The sequence below is a fragment of the Cherax quadricarinatus genome, chromosome 15 (assembly GCF_038502225.1).
Source record: "Cherax quadricarinatus isolate ZL_2023a chromosome 15, ASM3850222v1, whole genome shotgun sequence".
Taxonomy (NCBI): domain Eukaryota; kingdom Metazoa; phylum Arthropoda; class Malacostraca; order Decapoda; family Parastacidae; genus Cherax; species Cherax quadricarinatus.
In genome coordinates this window covers 4,815,077-4,835,185 of record NC_091306.1, presented here as the reverse complement: position 1 = coordinate 4,835,185, position 20,109 = coordinate 4,815,077, and the positions used below count along the sequence as shown (strand labels likewise).

Sequence of the window (20,109 nt, the reverse complement as noted above, 5' to 3'; positions counted from 1 at the left end):
TAAAATTAAGTCCTTTCTAAAATTTTCTCTTATACGTTTAAAGATATATTTTTTCATTAATGTTGATGTACAAATTTATAATTTTGTACCAAAAGGAACTTAGAAAACTTACCTAACCTTATTATAGCAAGAACAATTTATTTTAGCCTAACCCAACTAAATATATTTTAGATTTGTTTACAATAATTTAATACTAAACAAACACAGTGAAATATATTTTTTTCGTTAGGTTCAGAATGATTTTGGCGAAATTATTGCATACATAAATTTTCACTTGTCCTATATGGCAAGATGAACGTTGCTATTTAAGCCAAGATCGCAAATTCTGCCTATTCGGCACGACATATATATATATATATATATATATATATATATATATATATATATATATATATATATATATATATATATACAATGGAAAAAGGGCAATGCTCTGGTTTGGCAATGAGAAATCCTCTTTCACCTGTTCTTAGTAACCTATACATGGAATTTTTTGAAACAAGGTTGCTTAACACAATCCTCCCTAATAGAGCTAAATGGTTCAGATATGTTGATGATATTTTGAGTCTTATGCCCAAGAATGTAGATATACACCATTTTCTTGGTAAATTAAATAGCTTAGCCCATTCTATAAACTTTACTGTTGAGTTTGAAGAAAATAACTCATTGCCTTTTCTACCTACCTACCTACCTACCTACCTACAAATAACTATTCCTATGTACACTATTATTCTTCACATCAAGATAAAGTTAAACTGTCTGTTTTCTTATCAATGTTTTTGAGAGCTTTACGAATTTGTAGTCCTGAGTTCATAGATGAGGAAATATCCAAAATTTATGAAATAGTTAATGATTTGAAATACCCAAGAAACGTAATTGATAAATCTTTCAAAATTGCTAGAAATGCTTTGTACAATCCAAAAAGGGACAACCAGCCTTATTCAACTAAAAATTTGTTGGTTCTCCCTTACCATGAAAACCTGGTTGATATGCCTTCTCTTCTTAAGAATTTTAATATCAAAGTTGCATTTAAAAATCTTAATACAGTAAAAAAACTTTTGATAAAGAATTCCCCCCAAAATGCTGATGGATGTGTCTATAAGATTCCTTGTAAAATTTGCGATAAAGTTTATTACGGTCAAACTGGTAAAAATCTCGAACTAAGATTTAAACAACATAAATATAGCATTAGAACTGGACAAGATTCCAATGCTCTATTTATTCATGTGAGAGATTTTAACCATCCAATTGATTTTCAAAAAGTTGAGAAAGTTGTATCAAGCAAGTCCATTGTCGACAGGAATATAATTGAATCTTGTTTCATAAAAAGCAGTTTTGACAATAATATGAATATTTCCTTTGGTTTATATAAATTAGATCCATTTATAATTAATAGAATTTGGGAAGAATTTAATAATACATTGGACAAATAATAAATTTTAAAATTCTTAATTCTTGGATAGAATAGTTTGTTTGTGGGTTGTGTGAAGGACCTGTCTAGTTGGGCCAGCGGGCCTGCTGCAGTGTTCCCTTTCTTATGAGTCACACGCCATGTGCTGCTTTGTTGTGGGATGTGATAGTGAGGTGTGGCCTAGACCCTTTATATGCCTTCTTTTAATGCATTACTTTTATTGTTCCTTGATAACGTGAGTAGTCACGAAAGCGCTTGGAATTTCTCTATTCTTTCCCAGTGGTTGTTTTGTATATATATATATATATATATATATATATATATATATATATATATATATATATATATATATATATATATATATATATATATATATATATATATATATATATATATATATATATATATATATATATATATATATATATATATATATATATATATATATATATATATATATATATATATGCAATAAGATCACAGTAAACAGGTGATTTCAGAATATGCAAAACAACCACTCTGAAAGAATAGAGAAATTCCAAGCGCTTTCGTGACTACTCACATTATCAAGGATAATGTGAGTAGTCACGAAAGCGCTTGGAATTTCTCTATTCTTTCAGAGTGGTTGTTCTACATATATATATATATATATATATATATATATATATATATATATATATATATATATATATATATATATATATCTATATATATATATATATATATATATATATATATATGTCGTGCCGAATAGGCAGAACTTGCGATCTTGGCTTAAATAGCAACGCTCATCTTGCCATATAGGACAAGTGAAAATTTGTGTATGCAATAATTTCGCCAAAATCATTCTGAACTTAACGAAAAAAATATATTTCACTGTGTTTGTTTATTATTAAATTACTGTAAACAAATCTAAAATATATTTAGTTGGGTTAGGCTAAAATAAATTACTCTTGTTATAATAAGGTTAGGTAAGTTTTCTAAGATTCTTTTGGTGCAAAATTAGAAAAATTTACATTAACATCAATGAAAAAAATATATCTTTAAACGTATAAAAGAAAATTTCAGAAAGGACTTAATTTTAAATGAGTTCTTGCTAATTGACCAGTTTTACATATTCGGCACGACATATATATATATATATATATATATATATATATATATATATATATATATATATATATATATATATAAACACTGATCTCTGGCTGAAGGAGACTCGAACCTACGAACCTTGGAACAAGGTACGCAGTGCTATACCAAACTCACCACACTGGACAATACCTTGGTGTGCAACTTGCGCTACACGTTGATCCAAGGCAGCCAGCTTTCAGGGAGAAGGCTTACAGCTTTTCATCTCATCCCCTGCATGCATCAGCCTTACTAGAGATTTTAACAATGCAAGGAATTTGCAAGAGCATGCGAAATATACACAAACAGCCAGAGATCAGTGTTTGTGTATATTTCGCCTGCTCTTGCGAATTCCTTATATATATATATATATATATATATATATATATATATATATATATATATATATATATATATATATATATATATATGAGAGAGAGAGAGAGAGAGAGAGAGAGTGTTTGTCTGAAGTTTACTAAGGTCATTAACAGGACGCCTCGTAAGAGACTGAGAGCAACAGTGGCGGTACAGAATACTGGTGAGGTTCTCACCTGCATCAAAACACAGCTGAATAATATATGGAAGAACAAAATAAAACTGGAAACTTCTTTGAATTATCATTCCACAGTGGTCAGTATTGTGTCAGGTGTTACTTTACATCAACGACCTTCCACAGTGGTAAGTATTGTGTCAGGATGGTGTTCACCTTTCACAACAACATCTACAGTGGTCAGTATTGCGTCAGGTGTTATTTAGTCTACATTAACAAACTTTTACAAGGATCAGTATTATGTATATCAATGGTATACAGTACCGACAAGATGAAGAGTTAGACATATGTGAAACATCTGGGTATCTTTATTTTATAGACGTTTCGCCATCCGATGGCTTTATAAACACAATACAAGGACATAATATATATTTCCACAGTCTTCAGATTGTCTATGTATTGTATTGATAAAGCCACTGGATGGCGAAACATCTATAGCGTAAAGACATCCGGATGCTGATAAATGGTCAGTAGATAAATGGTTCAAAGAGCTGACAAGCTGATAAATCAGACACATGTGCAACACTTGGATATCTTTGTTATGGAAACGTTTCGCCATATAATGCTTTCATCAGTCCAATACAAAGAAGAATGGTGAAGCTCAGAAGTGTATGAGGTAATCAGTCCCTTAGCCTGGAGCTCATGTAATCCGTCCATCAGTCTTGATAAGAATATAGCATATGCACTGTTGTAGATTCGCCGGTACAATCGCCCGGCCCGGGCCTTGTCGAAGAGGTGGCCCGGCCTTGGCTCCCTGTCCCGGGAGTGTCTTAGACCATGTCTGCAATGGGAGGAGGTACAAGTACCTCCTCGTCTTCTAGGACAAGCTGTCCCCAGGCCTAGCCCCATTTCCCGCCCTCATGTGTCTCGGAGGGAGAAGCTAGGCACCTTGGGCTGCCACAAACCCCGCCCACACTGGGCTCGAAGGGTGTGGCAGCTGCATAGCAGCAGACGATGTCAAGAGGTGCAAAGGCACCAATTACTACAGGATCCTTTTGGAGTCACCTCCAGCTTTAGACATTATGTCTGAGGCTGGTGAAGCTCAAGAATGCCTCTTGCTGTGAGTGTTGCTGCTGCTAGTTCACTTGTCCGTTGCACTCCCTGAGCATATGCGCGAAGGGGACTTATATACTGTAGACAACTGAGGTGAAGCAGTCGTGGATGTTCAACATGTGTCTAATTCATCAGTCAGTATTATGGCCAGAATTGTTCGAGCTGTACCTGAACTGTGTCAGTATTGTGCCCAGTATTGTTTTATCTACATTAAGTATCGTACCCAGATGCGAGAGTCTTCTTCGCCTCCCGGTAGACCCCTTGAAACTTACACGATTATACACTTAGGGTTTAATTAGTTCACTTCTTCAATATTCTTCCCTGACCGTAAAGTATAAATTACCCAGTCAAAAACTTTTTCTTTGTGGCTACTTAAGGTTGCTGGGAGGGAACAAGAAGGTTGCTGGGAGGGAACAACAAGGTTGCTGGGAGGGAACAACAAGGTTGCTGGGAGGGAACAACAAGGTTGCTGGGAGGGAACAACAAGGTTGCTGGGAGGGAACAACAAGGTTGCTGGGAGGGAACAACAAGGTTGCTGGGAGGGAACAACAAGGTTGCTGGGAGGGAACAACAAGGTTGCTGGGAGGGAACAAAATATATAATACTACACGGGATTTATTACCAAGATTTATTGTATTGAACAGCAAAGGAAAACAGGTTAGAAAATAACTGACGAGAATTATGAGGTATCCCCGAAGGAATACCTTGAGTGACTTTTAAGTTCCTCCAATTTTTCGATTTCATTTCGCTCATAACTCAGCACCAGGAAATACATTGGCAGAACAAAACGACATTATTCACCAAACAATCTTGTATACAATTTTAATTTTTAATTTATTTACTACTGTATGCTTGATGGACCAAGTACTGGTTTAGAAGCCTCTGTCTCTACAGACAATATTCATGATCTGTATGTGAAATTTATATAAATCACAGAATTCACCATTCTGTAGAGTCAGTAAAGTAAATATCGAGATCGTCGCTGGAACTCGCAGGGAACATAAAGCAGGTCAATGTATCGTATCACAATCTGAATGAACATGGAACAGCTATGGTTTGGTAAGACGTATGACATGACAGGTGACAGCTACCGTAATAGGACCAGACTCATGGTATTCCATATTCATTGAGAAAATCCATACCACACGCTCAGAAAACACTGGCAGCTCCACTCCACAAAGGTGGCATGAAGACATTGCAAAAAAAATAATAAATAAATAAATAAATAAATAAATAAACTATAGATCAATAGCACTGATGATTAACTATAATCAACAGTTTTGAAAGTGTGTTGAGAAGCAAGATTAGTCAACACGTGGAATTACAACATAAACAACCCAGGGCAACATGGGTTTAGAGCAAGTTACTTCTGCATTTAGCGGTTGTTACACCAATACTACTTGTCTTAGAGACTCTGGAAGACTACAGAACTTAGATGCAATATACAAAGACTTTGCGAAATGATTCTACAAGTGTGATCAGAGTGAAATAACACACAAAATGAGTTCAAAAGGAATAACTAGAAATATAGACAGATGCTTTTTTGAAAAGTAGGCAGACGGATCTCTGATTTTATTGCAAATCAGAAGCCGCCCTTTCCCCATAAGTAAAGCATCAAGGTAAAACGTAAAGCTCTCACTGGAAAACTTTTTCCCCAGAGCTCAGCAGCACTATGTGACCGAAACTACATTAGCGTTTGTTTTTATTACAAAAAAATGATAATCCATGGTCTCAGACCATGGCAGACATGGTCTGAGACACTCCCTCGACAGGGAACCAAGGCCGGACCACCTCTTGGAAAAGGCCCGGGCCGGGCAATTATACCGGCGAATTTACAACAGAACAGACCTGCATGGATTAGCTTCCGTCAGTGATAGAGAAAAAACTTCACACGGTGCAAATCGATTCTATCACTGATACTCTGTAAACAATTCCACGTTGACTAAGGACAGTTTTTTTAATCACACTATGAAAAAAACAAAAAACTAGGTATAAAACACAGTGAAATCAAACAAGTGAAATAGGAATATCAGGGAGGTGAATATTTATTTCGGTCATATTCTATTCAAGAAACACACTGTAGTTACGAAAATTAATTCAGTATATGTTTAACTTATTTTGCAAAAGGAGAATAAAACATAGTTAAAACATTAAATGATTTATATATAATGAGATAAAAGTAGCAACGAAAAAAAACATGTATTCACATTAATGTCAAGGAGACTACAATACATGAGCAGACCCATGTATTGACGTAGCAACAGGTGTTTTACCACGTTATGTTCTGTTTCCTGGCAAACCTTACTTAAGCTAACCTTACCTGACCTAACCTTACCTAACCTAACCTAACCGAACCTAACCTAACCTAACCTAACCTAACCTAACCTAACCTAACCTTACCTAACCTAACCTAATCTAACCTAACCTAACCTAACCTTACCTAACCTAACCTTACCTAACCTAACTTTACCTAACCTAACCTAACCTAACCTAACCTTACCTTAGCTAGCCTAACTTAACCTAACCTAGCCTAACCTAACCTTACCTAACCTAACCTAACCTTACCTAGCCTAACCTAACCTAACCTAACCTAACCTAACCTAATCTTACCTAACCTAACCTAACCTAACCTAACCTTACCTAACCTTACCTAACCTAACCTAACTTAACCTAACCTTACCTAACCTAACCTAACCTAACCTAACCTTACCTTACCTTACCTAACCTAACCTAACCTAACCTTATCTTAACCTTACCTAACCTTACCTAACCTAACCTAAGCTAACCTAACCTTACCTTACCTTACCTGACCTTACCTAACCTTACCTAACCTAACCTAACCTTACCTTACCTAACCTAACCTAACCTTACCTTACCTGACATAACCTTACCTTACCTTACCTGACCTAACCTAATCTTACCTAACCTTACCTAACCTAACCTAACCTAACCTTACCTAACCTTACCTGACCTAACCTAACCTAACCTAAAATAACCTTACCTAACCTAACCTAACCTTACCTAACTTTACCTAACCTAACCTAACCTAACCTAACCTAACCTTACCTAGCCTAACTTAACCTAACCTAACCTAACCTAACCTAACCTTACCTAACCTTACCTAACCTAACCTAACCTAACCTTACCTTACCTAACCTAACCTAACCTTACCTTACCTGACCTAACCTTACCTAACCTTACCTAACCTTACCTGACCTAACCTAACCTTACCTAACCTTACCTAACCTAACCTTACCTAACCTTACCTAACCTAACCTAACCTAACCTTACCTAACCTAACCTTACCTAATCTAACCTAACCTAACCTTACCTAACCTAACCTAACCTAACCTAACCTAACCTAACCTTACCTTACCTTACCTAACCTAACCTAACCTTACCTGACCTAACGTTACCTAACCTAACCTAACCTAACCTTACCTGACCTAACCTAACCTTACCTGACCTAACCTAACCTAACCTTACCTTACCTAACCCAACCTAACCTTACCTGACCTAACCTAACCTAACCTAACCTAACCTTACCTTACCTTACCTAACCTAACCTAACCTTACCTGACCTAACGTTACCTAACCTAACCTAACCTTACCTGACCTAACCTAACCTTACCTGACCTAACCTAACCTAACCTTACCTTACCTAACCTAACCTAACCTAACCTAACCTAACCTAACCTTACCTTACCTAACCTAACCTAACCTAACCTAACCTTACCTGACCTAACCTAACCTAACCTAACCTAACCTAACCTAACCTTACCTTACCTAACCTAACCTAACCTAACCTAACCTTACCTTACCTTACCTAACCTAACCTAACCTAACCTAACCTAACCTAACCTAACCTTACCTGACCTAACCTAACCTAACCTAACCTAACCTAACCTAACCTAACCTTACCTTACCTAACCTAACCTAACCTAACCTAACCTAACCTAACCTAACCTTACCTTACCTAACCTAACCTAACCTAACCTAACCTAACCTAACCTGACCTAACCTAACCTAACCTTACCTAACCTAACCCAACCTAACCTTACCTAACCTAACCTAACCTAACTTAATCAACATGTTTCTCCTATCTACAATCTCGTGGCTACATCTTTACCACATTTTTTTTTTTTACATGGAAAACCCGTATTCCTATAACCACAAATGGGTAACTGCATATAAACTAAATTAACCAGTCGATCAAAGGTTGAGGTTCAGGAACTGTAGTTTGACACCGGTAAGCCAGCGGAAGGCCTCGGTCAGATGACCAAAAGCTCCAGTTACGGGTCATCATATGAGTAAGACCCGCGTCAAGAAACACTTGTCCTGTTTCCTGGCAAACTTGACCTAACTTAGTCTCAGTCTAAATTCTCACTGCAGGACAATGATGCATCTCCAGTGACAACAATAATCTGTACTTGCCACTGATTTTTTTTTAAACTTTACAAGTAAACAACGTATAATGCAGAATCACGATTCGCAATAACGTTGCCAGGTTCAGTTCGTGGAAGCTACAACTCTCCTTACCTCACCTACAATAAATTAATCTTAATTAACCTAACATTACGGCAAAAGTGAAATGTTACTTATACATTGTATGCAACCTTCACCTTATAAGCGATATGTTGTATGTTCTCGAGAACTACAAAGCCCCGCTCCAGAACATTGTACTGGGAAATATAAGAACAAATGCATGTTCTCCAGCGTGTAAGCTGAATTTCAACTCTTTGGACATGATGTAAGATTGTTACCAATGGACAGGAAGGTAGATGGGATGGGTGAGCTGAGTTGGTGGGTAGTACAAACACATGACTGTGCTTATATTAATGACGATTTTTCGCTGAAGGAGAACTTTATCGAAAAGCGAAATATTGGCTGACAATCTTCCTTGTTGCCACCATCAGGGCGAAGGGAGGAGGGGATGCTACCAGGTAACTTCATGAACCTACGTTACTATCAGGAAGACAAGGGGTACCAGTTGACTAACAACAGTAGGACAGGGGCTACCAGTTGACTAACAGGACAAGGGCTACCAGTTAACTACCAACAGTAGAACAGGAGCTACCAGTTAACTACCGACAGGAGGACAGGGGCTACCAGTTAACTACCAACAGGAGAACAGGGGCTACCAGTTAACTACCAACAGGAGGACAGAGGCTACCAGTTGACTAACAGGAGGACAGGGACTACCAGTTGACTACCAACAGGAGAACAGGGGCTACCGGTTGACTAACAACAGGACAGGGACTACCAGTTGACTACCAACAGGAGGACAGGGGCTACCAGTTGGCTACCAACAGGAGGACAGGGACTACCAGTTGACTACCAACAGGAGGACAGGGGCTACCATTTGACTACCAACAGAAAGGCAGGGGCTATCAGTTAATTGCCAACAGGACGATACGGGCTACAAGTTAACTACCAACAAGACAGGGGTTACCAGTTATCTATCAAGAAGAAGACAGGGGCTACCAGTTAACTACCAACAGGAGCACAGGGGCTACCAGTTGACTTCACGACCCCACACTACCTCCCTCCAGGCTCCTGCTGCACGAGACTGGATGAGACGGAAGCCGTGACACTTCAGCATCATGAAGTACGGCCAGAACACATGCTGTCTGCTTGTCTGACTCAGATCATCTGCAACCAAATGCATTAATAAGTTAATGTTATAATAATGGGGCAGCGCTAAACCAGCAGGGTAATCAGACGTGTGGATAAATGATATTTATGGCCGATGAAATCACTCGTGGAGAAACAATAATATATAATAATAACGTATATATTTAAGAGTGACGGTACGATCACCAGGAACAGCCTCCAAGTATGCTCCAGGTATACAACATATTAAGGCTATAACCTGCAACACAAGTGTTTCGATCAGGACTCAGTAAAGTATATCCACTTAATAATAATGATAATAATAATAATAATAATAATAATAATAATAATAATAATAATAATAATAACAATAATAATTATTATTTCTGAGGATATATGTTAGCACTGATATAGACCTCGCTGACATAATTTGCCCCCTGGTTATGCAGAGTATTTCCGGTAACTTGGGTTAATCTTATCCCCCAGGATGCGACCCACAACAGTCGGCTAACACCCAGGAACCTACATACTAATAGGTGAACAGGGGCAGCACGTGTGAGGAAACATGCCCAACGTTTCACCCATAAATGAAACAGTTTCATTTATGTTGTTTATTTTACCAATTATCATATACATCAATGACAATAAATTAATAAACACGAGACTATTATATGAGAAAACGGGAATCCGGTGGGAATTATTATTATAATCAAAAGGAGGCGCTAAACCAAAGTGTGTGTAATAAATCAGGGATCGATCCCGGACATCCAGTGTGTGAGCTAAGTACGCTAACAAAACAGTACCAAGACATCTCATTTCATGAACCAAATTGTTGTAGATTATATCTGAGATTGCAAATTATAACATTCTAGTAAATTATCCTAATTAAATAATTCGTTAGTTTTAAGTTACTTTTAAGGTTGCCGATATGCTCTGTATAACAAGGGGATTTCTATAATGCCAGTAATGTTAACTAATCCTATATAAATTGTTTACAGTAGAGCCTCGGTGTTTGAACTTAATTGGTTCCTAAGTGGTGTTGGAACTGCGAAAAGTTCGATATGGGAAATAGGATTTTCCAGGCTTTAATTATCAGCCTCACGTACTGGAGGATGTTGATCTGACTCTTCCAAAAGTCTCTGAGAATTAGATCAATGTCAGAGGTCTCTTCAAGGCTCTTTTAAAACATGGATTTCTTGTAATTTTTTTTTTACAACTGAATTTTCAACAAGTGAGCGTGTTCGAACCCCAGAAAAACATTCAAAGACCAGGTAAATTTTTTCCGAACAAAATTGTTTGGACTCCTGTTTGTACGAGGTCCGGTACGTTCGAAAACCGAGGTTCTACTGTACTTTACAGAGACAGAAATTATCATTACCATAATCATTTTCATTATCAATGCGACATTAAAATGTTAAAGTCGTAATTTAAGTGTGGTACGTCCACAGTCTTCCCACCGGCTATCTCATGGAGAGGCGTCCTGTTCCACTTTGTGAGAATTATCTAGTTCCTGTTTCAGTTTCTCATAATCTATTGCACTGTCCTGTCTGTCAACGAGCACGAAGAAGTTTCCTATGATGTCGTCACCGCTCTAACACCCTCACTTTATTTTCCCTCCTCGCTGACGGCCCCACCTTCGACACAAATTCCCTCTTCGACTTTTTGACACCAACTGATTTATTACACAGATTTTGGTTTAGCGCTTCCTTTTGATTATAATAATAATTCCCATCGGCTTCCCGTTTTCTCTCATCAAAATAATCTCGTGTTTATTAATTTATTGCCATTAATGCATGTTATAATTTGTAAAATAAAGAACATAAATAAATATACACATATTCATTTGTGTATGCTATTTGAATGATGCCAACTTGTGCAAAATCAATATAAGTCACCTTTGAACCAGCCGTCGTGTACTTCCATGGCGATCTGTTTGATATTCCTGAGGACGTGCGGGGAATTGAACAACATATCCTGCAGGAAGTCCACCTCCGACAGCTCTACATCCAGCTTCACGAAGTCTATCTGCGTCCCTGCCAGGCCAACGTCCTTCACCATGTTCTCAAAGCGATCCACCTATGAACACATGTTTCATTAACACACAGACGTGAAGTCACATGCAGGCGCAACACCATTAAAACGTAATAGCGTAGCCCAGTGGTGTCAGAGACTGTTGTAGCCATTATTTGTACCCCGGTTGGGACTAGTTATGTCAGAGTGGTGTTATTGGGGTTGTTTAAAACTCACTCATTTATATCTCAGTAAACTGTTACCCTATATCATTACTACGACTTTGCTAAGTAAATGGTACTCGTATTTAAGATTTAGCTTCCCTTGCGATTTACTGTGTGAGAACTCTTATCTGTCACTAGAACACAAATTAAATTGACTTTAATGCATATTTTGAAGTTTGACAAGTACTGTCGCAAGATACATTACTTTTGCTTCCTGGAATATCAATACTGACTCTTCATTATTTTTTTAAGCTTACTACACAAGAGGAAAGACGTACCTATCAGGATATAAGTAAATTTCTGGCCTGGTGGGAAGAGCGTATTATCACCCCATTACTGATTCTTCCGGTGTGTACTCCACTACCTGCTCCCCTGCCCTCTGATGCTTGTTAAACTGATCGCTCTCCCTCCCTCTCTCTTAGTAACCGGTTGTCAAAGACACTTGTTGATACACACGCTGTTTCGCCCGCGCGCGCGCGCGTGTCTAAGCGAGTATGAGTCCCTGATAGACTCAAGAAAAACGAAAGAAGTGTTTGCCTGTTTGCCTTACTGACACTGGTAATACTTTTTTCTGTCATGTTAGATATTACAGCCATCCTAGTAACTAGTCTTTTAGTAAGACTATCTACTCTTCTAGCCTTCACAGACGCCGTCTTCTTGAAATAACACATAAACATGAATCTTACCCGTGATTTTTTTTCTATAGATATCTGCCTTTCTCAATACATTGTTCAGTGCTCTTGTCTTCAGAAAGCTGGTGGCTTGACCTGACCTCTGCCTCCTCCTCCTTTCCTCTTGACATGTATTTCCTTTGCCTTTCCTGTTTTCTAACTTTACCAAATTCTTGTTTCTTTCCCTAGCATGAGTCAGTTGGTCTCGCTGCAGCGCTTCTCTAAGTTAACTTACTTTGACCTCCACTACCCTGAGATATAATTCACTCTCATAACTATTATTAGTCGTGGCTGGCGTGGGCCAGTACATCTGCGGTACTCTGTTCATTTGCACTTATGTACGACAACAACTACTTCTACTGTTATTCCTACGTTTTACACATCCTTTCACTGTTACTACCACACGCTTCACTGTTACTACTACGTAAACGCTTCACTGTTAGTACTGCACGCTTCACTGTTACTACTACACGCTTCACTGTTACTACTACGTACACGCTTCACTGTTACTACTACACGCTTCACTGTTACTAGTACACGCTTCACTGCTAGTACTACACGCTTCACTGTTACTACTACACGCTTCACTGTTACTACTACACGCTTCACTGTTACTACTACACGCTTCACTGTTAGTGCTACACACTTCACTGTTACTACTACGTACACGCTTCACTGTTAGTAATGCACGCTTTACTGTTAGTAATGCACGCTTTACTGTTACTACTACACGCTTCACTGTTACTACTACACGCTTCACTGTTACTACTACACGCTTCACTGTTACTACCACACGCTTCACTGTTACTACTACGTACACGCTTCACTGTTACTACTACACGCTTCACTGTTACTACCACACGCTTCACTGTTACTACTACGTACACGCTTCACTGTTACTACTACACGCTTCACTGTTACTACTACACGCTTCACTGTTACTACTACACGCTTCACTGTTACTACCACACGCTTCACTGTTACTACTACGTACACGCTTCACTGTTACTACCACACGCTTCACTGTTACTACTACGTACACGCTTCACTGTTACTAGTACACGCTTCACTGTTAGTACTGCACGCTTCACTGTTACTAGTACACGCTTCACTGTTAGTACTGCACGCTTCACTGTTACTAGTACACGCTTCACCATTACTAGTACACGCTTCACTGTTAGTACTGCACGCTTCACTGTTACTAGTACACGCTTCACTGTTAGTACTACACGCTTCACTGTTACTAGTACACGCTTCACCATTACTAGTACACGCTTCACTGTTAGTACTACACGCTTCACTGTTACTACTACACGCTTCACTGTTACTACTACTATTATTACTACTGCCACGATTTCATTATTATTACTACTCCCACCATTGCTGCTGTCATTGCTACTACTACTACTACTATTGTTAATTCAACTGCTACTACTACTACTACTATTCTACTACTGCTACTGCTAATTACACTATTACTACTACCATTCCTACCGCTTCCTTCTTTCTCCCTCTCTCCTCCTGGCCTTTGGTCTTTTCTGCATTTCTCTCTTTGTGACTTGACAATGGTCCAGGACGGACAGAAATGTCGTCATAAGTGTCCTCTACTAGGTGCGGATTATTGGTGAATTACCAGACGATACAATCAGTTGATATCAGCTCTGTTAGTGACGATAAAAGTCCAAGGTCCCGTATAACTGACTTAGCGTCTCGTGACCACTCACCTAGTTGAGGTTGCAGGGGTCGAGTCCAAGGTGTGTGTGTGTGTGTGTGTGTGTACTTACCTAGTTGTGGTTGCAGGGGCCAAGTCATAGCTCCTGGCCCCGTCTCTTCAATGGCCGCTACTGGGTCACTCTCCCTGCACCATGAGCTTTATCATACCTCGTCTTAAAACTATGTATGGTTCCTGCCCCCAATACATCACTTGCCAGACTGTGTGTGTGTGTGTGTACATATCTCATGCCACTACCTACCATCTACCTACCTACTAACCATCTTTACCATCCCGTCAATGTTCCACACTGTCAACTACACATTCTCAAGGACCTCAGATAACACTTTTTTTATGACCGAAATTTATTTCTCATATATTATGGGTGGAACTGTAATCGGAATTATACGAATACGAGGTGGTATCAAAAAGTTCCTGGACTGCCGCGGAAACAAATATATATAGGCTTACTTAATCGCCTAGATGGCGTTATGTAACTGAAAATACTCTCCTTGCGAGTATATATACTGATCCCAGCGCCTCTTGTTATTTCTCAAAATATTTCTCGAACTTTTCTTCCTGACGGTGTCTATCGCAGCCTGTGATTCTTCTTGAATTTCCTCCATGTCGTTAAAACGCCGTCTCTTGACTGCCATTTTTGTTTTGGTGACTGGATTTGGGGAGTATTGAGGGTCGGGGACGACTGCCATGTCACTTTTAGCCATAAACAAAGGTCTTTCTTGTTTTGAGTCATCAAGCGGGGAACAGTTTTTGCAGTCACTGGCCGCATGTTCAAATTTTTAGTCAAAATGCCTGATACAATCCTCGTGAATAGCCTTCACTTTTTTTTTTTCAATGTTGGTGTCTGTTTTTGACGTTGATGGATAACCAGTGTTAATCATCTTCAACTGACAGTCGTTCTGCTTTGAATCAAGAAAATCATTCAAAACAACGCTGTGTCCTACCCACTGTCTCATCGACAAATGCTTTCTGAAGCATTTTGGGGTTTCACTAGTCGTTTTGTCGAGTCTGGAACAGAAGTTTACACACTCACACACACACACACACACACACACACACACACACACACACACACACACACACACACACACACACACACACACACACACACACACACACACACACACACGCGCACACACACACACACACACACACACACACACACACACACACACACACACACACACACACACACACACACACACGCACACACACACGCACACACACACGCACACACACACACACACACACACACACACACACACACACACACACACACACACACACACACACACACACACACACACCCACACACACACGCGCGCACACACACGCACACACACACACGCACACACGCACACACACACACACACACACACACACACACACACACACACACACACACACACACACACACACACACACACGAAAGGAGGAATGGGAGGAAATGACAAAGAAGAGCAGAATAACCCAGGCACAGGTGGAAGGGCAAGCACACCCCCCAGAAACACCGGCAGAAAGACTCAAACCACGACACCCCCAAGGCAAGTGAACAATCTAAACCAACCATCACACGCCGATCCCTCTGTTCCCACCCCCCGCACCACGAACCCTACCCCTACAGAAACCCCCTATGGGAGCTCTTCCTCCACCTCCACTGCAACCCCCCCACAGGCCCCCACCAGGGCTCCTGCTCTCCCAACCCCAGTATTCCCCCAGGACCACAGTTACAGTATTAGAACAGAAGTTGAAGGTTTGCTACACAAATGCGGATGGATTAACGAATAAATATGAGGAATGCCAAGAAAGAATCAATGAGAAGTCCCCAGACATCATAGCAGTTACAGAAACAAAACTCACGGAGACAATAACAGATGCAATCTTCCCACCAGGATACCAGATCATGAGGAAAGATAGAAGGGGCAGAGGGGGAGGAGGGGTTGCTCTGCTCGTAAAAAACCGATGGAAATTCGAGAAAATGGGAGGCATAGACGAGACAGTAGAAAGGGACTATATAGTAGGTACACTTCAGTCTGGGGAGCACAAGGTGGTCATTGCAGTGATGTATAATCCACCACAGAACTGCAAGATGCCAAGAGAGGAATATGAAGAGAGCAACAGAGCAATGGTGGGCACACTTGCTGAGGTGGCAAGAAGAGCTCACTCCAGCAGAGCAAAGTTGCTGGTTATGGGTGATTTCAACCACAGGGAGATTGACTGGGGAAACCGGGAGCCCCATGGGGGTCCCGAAACATGGAGAGCCAAGATGTTGGATGTGGTGCTGGAAAACCTCATGCACCAACATGTTAAGGACACTACCAGAGTGAGAGGAGAGGAATAACCAGCAAGATTGGACCTTGTGTTCACCCTGGGCAGTTCAGACATTGAGGACATCACATATGAGAGTCCCCTAGGAGCTAGTGACCACGTGGTTCTGTGCTTTGAATACATAGTAGAGTTGCAAGTGGAGAGAGTAACAGGAGTTGAATGGGAAAAGCCAGGCTATAAATGAAGGGACTACATAGGTTTGAGGACAGAGAACTGGCAGGAAAGCCAGTAAATGAAATGATGGAATATGTAACAACAAAATGCAAGGAGGCAGTGGAAAGGTTTATTCCCAAGGGCAACAGAAACAATGGGAAGACCAGAACGAGCCCCTGGTTAACCCGACGGTGTAAGGAGGCAAAAACAAAGTGCAATAGAGAATGGAAAAAGTACAGAAGGCAGAGAACACATGAAAATAGGGAGATTAGTCGCAGAGCCAGGAACGAGCATGCACAGGTAAGGAGGGAGGCCCAGCGACAGTATGAAAATAACATAGCATCGAAAGTCAAGACTGACCCGAAACTGTTGTATAGCCACATCAGGAGGAAGACAACAGTCAAAGACCAGGTGATCAGACTGAGGACAGAAGGTGAACTCACAAGAAATGATCAGGAGGTATGTGAGGAGCTAAACAGGAGATTTAAGGAAGTTTTTACAGTAGAGACAGGAAGGGCTCTGGGTAGACAGCACAGAAAGGAACATCAAGAGGGAATATACCAACAAGTGTTGGATGACATACGAACAACCGAGGAGGAGGTGCAGAAGCTCCTAAGTGACCTTGATACCTCAAAGGTGATGGGACCGGGCAACATCTCCCCGTGGGTCCTTAGAGAAGGAGAAGAGATGCTGTGCGTGCCCCTAACCACAATCTTCAACACATCCCTTGAAACTGGGCAACTACCTGGTAAATGGAAAACAGCAAATGTAGTCCCCATATTTAGGAAGGAAACAGAAACGAGGCACTAAACTACAGACCTGCGTCTCTGACATGTATAGTATGCAAAGTCATGGAGAAGATTATCAGTAGGGGAGTGGTGGAACACCTGGAACGGAACAAGATTATAAATGAAAACCAGCATGGGTTCATGGAATGCAAATCCTGTGTCACAAACCTTCTGGAGTTTTATGACAAGGTAACAGAAGTAAGACACGAGAGAGAGGAGTGGGTTGATTGCATTTTCCTGGACTGCAGGAAGGCCTTTGACACAGTTCCTCACAAGAGATTAGTGCAGAAGCTGGAGGATCAAGCGCATATAACAGGGAGGGCACTGCAATTGATCAGGGAATACCTGATAGGTAGGCAACAACGAGTCATGGTACGTGAAGAGGTATCACAGTGGGCGCCTGTGACGAGCGGGGTCCCACAGGGGTCAGTTATAGGACCAGTGCTATTTTTGATATATGCGAACAACATGATGGAAGGAATAGACTCTGAAGTGTCCCTATTCGCAGATGATGTGAAGCTGATGAGAAGAATTAAATCGGATGAGGATGAGGCAGGACTGCAAAGAGACCTGGACAGGCTGGACACGTGGTCCAGAAACTGGCTTCTCGAATTCAACCCTGCCAAACGCAAAGTCATGAAGATTGGGGAGGAACAAAGAAGACCGCAGACAGAGTACAGGCTAGGTGGACAATGACTACAGCCCTCACTCAGGGAGAAAGATCTTGGAGTGACCATAACACCGAGCACGTCACCGGAGGCACACATCAACCAAATAACTGCTGCAGCATACGGGGGCCTGGCAAACCTGAGAATAGCGTTCCGATACCTTATTAAGGAATCGTTCAAGACACTGTACACTGTGTATGTTAGGCCCATACTGGAGTATGCAGCACCAGTCTGGAACCCACACCTAGTCAAGCACGTCAAGAAGTTAGAGAAAGTACAAAAGTTTGCAACAGGGCTAGTTCCAGAGCTCAGGGGAATGTCGTACGAGGAAAGGTTGAGGGAAATCGAACTGACGACACTGGAGGACAGAAGGGTCAGGGGAGACATAATAACGACATACAAGATACTGCGGGGAATAGACAAGGTGGACAGAGACAGGATGTTCCAGAGGGGACACAGAAACAAGGGGTCACAATTGGAAGCTGAAGACTCAGACGAGTCACAGGGACGTTAGGAAGTATTTCTTCAGTCATAGAGTCGTCAGGAAGTGGAATAGCCCAGCAAGTGATGTAGTGGAGGCAGGAACCATACATAGTTTTAAGAAGAGGTATGACAAAGCTCAGGAAGCAGAGAGGGAGAGGACCTAGAAGCGATCAGTGAAGAGGCGGGGCCAGGAGCTGAGTCTTGACCCCTGCAACCACAATTAGGTGAGTACAATTAGGTGAGTATACACACACACTGATCTTTCTTTAAAGACTCCGTTCTGTTGCACAATGAAATGCAACAACACACTGACAAAGCGACATAAAACGCCTAACCTAAACGGACTGACCGACTGCACTGACACGCTCCCCACTACTTCAAAATGGAATGTACAGCGCATCTACGCCGCCGCCGTATTTCACCCAAATTTTCCAATAGCACCTCGGAAAAGATCGGATTCAGAGAGTTGACCTACCTTTCGTGTAGCCCAGATGTTGTCCATGCCAATCTTCTTGGTGCCCTTGTAGTTAGCGATGCCCACAGCGAAGAACTGAACATTGGCTGAATGTTGGTGATCCTCCTTGCCCATGGTGGGGTCGTAGGCATACACCTATCAACATCGAAAAACATTAGCTAGATTATATATGTATATATATATATATATATATATATATATATATATATATATATATATATATATATATATATATATATATATATATATATATATATATATATATATATATATGCAATAAGATCACAGTAAACAGGTGATTTCAGAATATGCAAAACAACCACTCTGAAAAAATAGAGAAATTCCAAGCGCTTTCGTGACTACTCACATTGTCAAGGAACTATGAAAGTAAAGCATCCAAGGAAGCTATATAAGGGGTCTGGCCAACACCTCACTATCAGATCCCACAACGGTTAAACACCTGACGTGCGCCGGCCCAACTGGACAGGTCCTTTGCACAACTCACCAACAAACTATTCTACCCAAGAAAATTTAAAAATTATTATTTGTCCAGTGTATTATTAAATTCTTCCCAAATTCTATTAATTATAAATGGATCTAATTTATATAAACCAAAGGAAATATTCATATTATTGTCAAAACTGCTTTTTATGAAACAAGATACACTTATATTCCTGTCGACCATGGACTTGCTTGATACTACTTTCTCAACTTTTTGAAAATCAATTGGATGGTTAAAATCTCTTACATGAACAAATAGAGCATTGGAATCTTGTCCAGTTCTAATGCTATATTTATGTTGTTTTAATCTTAGTTCGA

At 40.3% G+C, this 20,109-nt stretch overlaps 1 protein-coding gene across 2 annotated transcripts in view; it reads right to left on the bottom strand.

The window, feature by feature from the left end:
- Nucleotides 1–6,199: 6,199 nt before the first annotated feature.
- LOC128692024 (uncharacterized) overlaps nucleotides 6,200–20,109 on the bottom strand; it is a 93,605-nt gene continuing 79,695 nt past the window's right edge. Inside the window, exons 6-8 of one of the 2 annotated variants that reach the window (XM_070085092.1) lie at nucleotides 19,291–19,425; nucleotides 11,654–11,834; nucleotides 6,200–9,797 (exon numbers count right to left, since the gene is read on the bottom strand). In XM_070085092.1, coding sequence (XP_069941193.1) covers nucleotides 9,658–9,797; nucleotides 11,654–11,834; nucleotides 19,291–19,425 — 456 coding nt within the window. In that variant the 3' untranslated portion in view covers nucleotides 6,200–9,657. The remainder of the gene's footprint in view (nucleotides 9,798–11,653; nucleotides 11,835–19,290; nucleotides 19,426–20,109) is intronic. The other variant, XM_070085093.1, reaches the window with a different exon arrangement.